Source organism: Capsicum annuum, chromosome 7 (genome assembly GCF_002878395.1).
Source record: "Capsicum annuum cultivar UCD-10X-F1 chromosome 7, UCD10Xv1.1, whole genome shotgun sequence".
NCBI lineage: Eukaryota > Viridiplantae > Streptophyta > Magnoliopsida > Solanales > Solanaceae > Capsicum > Capsicum annuum.
This window is the reverse complement of record NC_061117.1, coordinates 220682686-220689265: the sequence shown is the minus strand read 5'-3', so window position 1 is coordinate 220689265 and position 6580 is coordinate 220682686. Positions and strand designations below refer to the sequence as shown.

General features: G+C 34.5%; 1 protein-coding gene across 3 annotated transcripts; it reads right to left on the bottom strand.

Moving 5' to 3' along the window:
- Positions 1 to 2021: 2021 nt before the first annotated feature.
- LOC107878644 (protein RICE SALT SENSITIVE 3) lies at positions 2022 to 6104 on the bottom strand. Of its 3 annotated transcripts, XM_016725711.2 has the most exons (8): positions 5252 to 5318; positions 5107 to 5157; positions 4534 to 4627; positions 4134 to 4262; positions 3863 to 3968; positions 3677 to 3718; positions 3292 to 3348; positions 2022 to 2952 (listed from the first exon to the last, which is right to left on the bottom strand). In XM_016725711.2, coding segments are annotated over exons 3-8 (1080 nt in total). In that variant the 5' UTR covers positions 4536 to 4627; positions 5107 to 5157; positions 5252 to 5318; the 3' UTR covers positions 2022 to 2208. The 3 variants fall into 3 exon arrangements, with proteins under 3 accessions (XP_016581197.1, XP_016581196.1, XP_047271545.1); XM_016725710.2 differs by lacking the exon at positions 4534 to 4627 and having other exon boundaries at positions 5252 to 6104; XM_047415589.1 differs by lacking the exons at positions 4534 to 4627; positions 5252 to 5318 and having other exon boundaries at positions 5009 to 5123.
- Between the last annotated feature and the right edge of the window lie 476 nt (positions 6105 to 6580).

The window sequence follows — 6580 nt, the reverse complement described above, 5'->3', positions numbered from 1 at the left end:
AATTGAGGCATACATATAAAGAACTTTTCTCCAACATACCTTTAATTGTAATCACAATAAGTGTGTGAAAATATCATCACTTATTTTCTTTAAGACATTATGCATTACCACCACATTCACTTCAAGAATGGAGCAAGTTGTCAACTTTCAGATTCATCATGGAATAAAGCATATCAATGGGATATGTTTCATGGCCTTTCATGAAAATACATTATGTTGTCTTGGCCATCATAATATCATCAATATGGTGTTTTGAGATTCAGACTCAATGTCTTATCCATATAATGGTGTCTTGGGCTACAAAACGATGAGACTTTTATTCATCATCATATCTTTTAACCATATTGTTCTTTATGAACAAATTTAAAGCATAAGTAGTTTTAAACCAATTATTTTTTCTCAAATCCAACAATAATTATATCATTAGTATCAAAAGACAAATAATATAAGGAATTACTAACCTTGAAATTACCTTTAGATTTATAATCTCACTTTGTTTGGTAGAGTCTCGTGCTGACAACGTATTATGCAATATAAAATAAGGAACAAGGAGAATGGAGAGAAAACAGAGCAGACTTCTTATTTCTTATGAATTCTTGAGGAGTTAATTACAATGAAGAAAAATCTTTTATTTATAGGAGAAAAATAACCTTGAGTTTTCTAACTTTTTCATAAATAAACATTAATTATATATGATAAAATAGACATTCATTATATATATGATAAAATAGATATTCACTATATATGATAGTATATTTATAACAATTACATAATATATATTATGACATATCTAGGTTCATAAAAACTTTACATGTATTTATTTATTAAGAGAACTTTTATATTTAATCAAATAAAATTCCAAAAAAGAAGGTGAGTTCTTATCTTTGGATTCTAGTAAACTTTTCCTATGTGCCAAGGCAAAAATTAAGGAATAAAGAAGATTCAACATCCATTCACGACCAAAAGTTACACTAATCTTCCCTCCTCCCAAAATATGGCCCATGACAAGACACCAAAAGCCAATCCTTCTTACACAGTCCAAAGAAAAGAGGACATCATTTTTTTACATTTTGTATTTTAATTTTTTGTTCGGTGTTCGATATTTATTTTAAATAGCAATTAATTCAGAATTTTGAAATTTATATTGATAATATATAGGTTCGAACAAATTCGATAGAAGTCATAGCTTTAAGTTCATGCTAGCTCTACATGGCTTTGGGTACGATTAAAGGTGGAGGATCATTACACATTTTTACTTTAGAATATACTTTTATCACTATCTTATAAATTCCTAATGATTTTGTTGAGATATCGTACAAATGGGTCCTCCACTCTAAAACATCGAGGAGGAAAAGGTTAAATCTTTTCTTTTGATGGTAAACCCAAATTAGCGGCCTCAATAGAGATACCGAACACTAAATAGGGAAAAGGGAAGTGAGAGAGAGACCAAACAGTATTGTTATTGTAGATCTCTGATCTTTACCTAGAGTACTATTTTAGATAAAATGTTGCGAATATTTGCTCTCCTTTGTTGTGTAATGTCAACTCACCAAATGTCAATAGAACTTTGATCTATTTGCAATGTCATCTTCACATGACCCTAATTTTCAAAAGTTGATCCAGAAACGTAGTTACATTCATCCTCCGTCTCAGTTTAAGTGTTTTATTTTTCTTTTTGATATGTTTCAAAAATGCATGTTTTTCTATATTTAATTACTTTTTCAATTCCACCCTTCTACGTAACAAGTTTAAGATCACAAGATTCAAAAATCTTCTTTTATTTGTCAAACTCCATGCACAATCAAACTAAGACACTTAAATTGAGACGGAAAGAGTAACTTTTGTGATGCTCAATTTCTTACAAAAACACCATTAAAACCATGACAGGTCCTTAAAAATGCATTACGTACTGTATTTGCACAATCCAATACGGGCGCAACAACAGTTTTAAAGTGCAGACACATTAATTTTCAAATGTACTAGACATCCATATTCTTCCTACAAAAAAAAAAAAGCAGAGAAAAGCATAAATTTTCCTTCATTTCTAGATGAACTGATCAAAAAGACTACAAGAAAAAGTGGAAATGTTTATAAGGTCCAAAGGATGAAGGAAAACCAAACTATTAAAAAGAGCACTAAATTAAGCAAAAGCACAGAACTAAAGCTTTTTCTTAAGTACAACTTTTTTCCACCATAACCCTGGAAAGATCATTCCAAGAATCTCTCCATGACATCAGGGTACATTCCTCCTTCATTCCTATATTCTCCTGGATTATTTTGGTGCTGATCGAGTGAAGTCGATGAATTAGAAGACGAAGCCATCCTAGCAGGAAGCGTATAGCTCCTCTTGAACTTGTCCATCTTCCGAACGCTATCAGGGTGGCTGTCCAGGCTCAAGAAATCATTTGGATTAGCACCTCCGTTGTTGTGCAAGGTCGAAGCATCTGAATTCGGATGTGAAGTCTTCCCATCAAGACTAAGCGCGTGCTGATTATGATCCGGTTTGGTTCCTAAGCTATCAGGATTGAACAGGGTCCTGGAATCGTCGTTTCTACCAGTGAGAGCACTGAAGAAAGACAATCCATTAGGCCACTTGATGTCACTCTCATGGTCAGCAGCAGCTCCCATCATGTCTTCCATTCGTGGTTCGGATGTATGAGGAAGCTGGAGGAACATATGAGATTCATCTTTCGACTGTGGAATACCAAGTCTCGCGGAGTTTTGGAAGTTGGGAGACGATAGCAGTGAAGATGCTGAAGGCATTGGCCTTGGACCCCAGTTGAAAAGGGGAGGAGTGCGAATTGGCATAGTTGGCTGCTTGAGAGGAATCGCAGACGAAGGCGAACTAGTCCTTGTGGAAGAGAATAGCTGTGACAGATAGAAGCCGGATTGATAGCCTAGAGACTCAAACGTGTGCCTCATTCTTAACACGAAATGGAGGTCTTCCGGAATCTGAGAAGGATACAACATTCTTATCGAAATTAGTTTGAAGTGCTTAATTCATATTAAGTGATCAACTATGCTGCTCAGACTATCCAAAAACGTTGCCACACCCATGTCAGATACTCCACAAATGCATTACTTTTGGAATATCCGACACATACCCATTGGCATTTTTGAAAAGTTTGGGCAGCATAAGAGATCAGTATTTGAAAAAGTTCATGAATAATTATTGTTTTGGTTGGCAAATCTTTTCTCTACATTCTTGAGCAATAATAACATGTCCATACAGAAACAAAAACAATTAAATAAACAATATTTATTTTTTAGAAAGAGAAAATTAAGTCTTACAATCTTGCAGGATCCCAGTTGCAGTAGGCCATGTCCAGCTTGAATCACAGCAATAGTCTGCAAGATAAAAGCAGTACAAAGTCACACACACACATAAGGCTAAGCAAATAATGGCATACAAAACAAGCCAAGAACCAGAAGAAATTGATTATTTCTTTTCTCTCTTTGGCCAGCCCGGTACACTAAGTTTCCACTGTACATGGGGTCCACGGAAGGGCCGGAACCACAAGAGTCTATTGGACACAATCTAATCCTGCATTTCTGCAATAGGCTGTTTCCACTGCTCGAACAAATGACAAGTAACTTTACCAGCTACGTCAACGCTCTCCTTCATAAATAAATAACAAACAGAGGCAATTATTGCTCTAAGAGTTTTGAATCTGACCTGAATCCCTGACTCAAACTGGTCAGTCCACTCAGGCGGGAGCTGCAGAAATTAAGGTCAAAAGCAAGAGAAATCATCAGCCATTCAAAACTTTCTCAGACCAATAATTGGCAAATGGAAAATCACTTCCTTAACATAACCAAAACATAAATACAAGTGTAAACTTCTTGTTATATTTATACATACAGCATCAAATGAACTCTGCCAGTAGTTAGATATGTTTGGTTCACATTCAGTAGGCTCCTTGAAAACCCATTTATGACACTTATCTGAGGCAACTTTCCCCATCAATCTGCAAAACCAAAACCCAACCAATCAAAATAGACAAATTGTCACAAAATTTTTGTCCCCTCCACCTTTTGGTTCTCTTATTTATTATACTACTACTCATTAACACTGTGTGGAGATGGAGAGTTAAGAAATCCAATACCAACCAAATCACCTACCCAGTACCCACCCTTCTCCATAATTGTATAGCTGAATGGACATTTTGCTGAAGGCCTTTCTCACTAGATCTTCACCATCCATCTCTTCCAAGCAATCTGTTCCTCTTCCTCTGCAGAATCCATCTTCCCACATCAACATCCTGCATAAATTAACACAACAAAAGAAAGTAAAGTTACAATCTTTCAGCTAAAAAAGAGATCTTTTTCCTTCTTTTTTCCTTTTTAGACCCTACTTAAAAGAAGAGATTGAGGTCCATTTTCTTGAACAGTAACAACAACAATACATATGCCTAGTCTTAAACAAATTGAGGTCGGCTATATTAATCCCAACTTCTTTATTTAAGCTAGTACTATCTTCCATTACAAAGCTAAAAAAATAAAAAAAAAAGAGAGAGAGAGAGATTGAAGTACATTTTCTTGAACTACAGCAACACAACTACGTCTCAGTTCCAAACAAGTTAGGATCAGCTATATGAAACCCCACTTCTTTTCTTTCTTGACACACCTAAAAAGAAGAGATTGAAGTTCATTTTCTTGAACAACAACAACTACGCCTCAGTTTCAAACAAGTTAGGATCAGCTATACGAAACCCCACTTCTTTTCTTTCTTGAGACGCCTAAAAAGAAGAGATTGAAGTCCATTTTCTTGAACAACAACAACTACGCCTCAGTCCAAACAAGTAATGATCAGCTATACGAAACCCCACTTTAGACATAGCTAAAAAAAAGAAATTGAAGTCCATTTTCTTGAACAACAATAACTACGCCTCAGTTCCAAACAAGTTAGGATCAGGTGTACGAAACCCCACTTCTTTTCTTTCTTGACACAGCTAAAAAAGAGATAGAAGTTCATTTTCTTGAACTGTTACAGCAACAACAACTATACCTCAGTTCCAAACAAGTTAGCTAAAATAAGAGACTACTGTAGTCCATTTTCTTGTTCCCATTTAGTATGAAAATGTCCAAGAAAGCAAAAATACTCACAAGCTACCATTATCATCTCCAACTTTACAACCATTACCACCTCTAACTCTCCTGCAAAGTAAACAAACAAACCAGACAAAAAGTAACCAAATGAGGACCCCCAACAGACCAAAGAAAACAAAAAAACAAAGAAGCATGGACATACGGTCTAGGACGAATGGTCCAGAAAACTGAATAAGTCCAGTCTGTATTAAGACAGACGCTTCTAAGTGCTTCATGAAGTGCCATCATCCCAACTGCTTCTTTGCTCCTATCTGTTGCTGCACTTGAGCCCACCATTTTTTTTCTCACTCTCTCTCTTTCTGTCTTTCTATCTTTCTCTTTCTTGTTTCCCACTAGCCAAAAATTATACCCCTTTTCTCTTCTTAATACAACTACTGTAGAAACACTATCAATTTTATTTTTTGTTGTAGTTGTTTTTTTTATCCTGTTGAGCAAACTATGCAAATGGTTATGAACCACAAAGATAGAAAGAGAGAGAGACTTTGTTTCTTTACATTCCCACTAACCCCTTCTTGTGTTCTACTTTTTACCTTCTTCTGTATTAGATTACCAAATCTGACTACTTGGGTGAAACCAAGAAAAGGCAAAGGAAAATAAAAAATAAAAGGCAAATCGATCGTGGTAGAGTGAATGTGATTCAAAAATGGAATTTTAGTAGCTTTTGGTTGAATATTGTCACGACCCGAGCCGGCCTCTTAACCGCGACGGGCATTCCAAAACACGAAGGGCCGAAAGATCCCTGTAACTCTTCAACCCACTACTGATATTGTTCACCATTGGCCTATGCCCGCACGACTTTAAAATGCGTCACTACCAGCATTCCGCTTGTGTTTTGTCAATGTGGAAATCCTTCTCCTGAGTTGGGGAGTCACAAATATTATATGAATTTTTCTTTCCGCAAGAGTTTGATTTGTCACGTTGTAATTCACTACTCTATTTTTTTTTTCTACATAACAAGTTGAATATTGGACACTAAATAAATAAAATACCAAAAAATACTCACCTCGTCACAATTTAATGGTCTTACTTTTCTTTTTTATTTGTCAAAAGAAAATAGTACTATCTGTTTTTATATTTAATAAATTTTTCAACTTCAACATTCTATTCGATAAATTTAATATCATAAAATATAAAAAAAAGAAAGAAAAATTCTCTGAACCTAAGGTATGATCGGCATATATTTCTCTCCTAATTTCATTAAAATACTAAATATGTTATCGTAGTAATGTCTATCTGTTTGACCATGAAAATCATAATTTTTTAAAGTTGAAATTGTATTTGGTCAAGAATATAAATTTGAGTTATTTTTAAAATTTTGTGTAGAAGTAAAAAAAGAAAAAATAAGTTTGAAATTATTATGACTAAACACATACTATTTTTACTTTTTTATTAAAATAAAATAATTTAAAAAAAAAAAAATTTACATGACCAAACACTACTTAAATTATTGGGGAGAAAGTACTCCTAATAT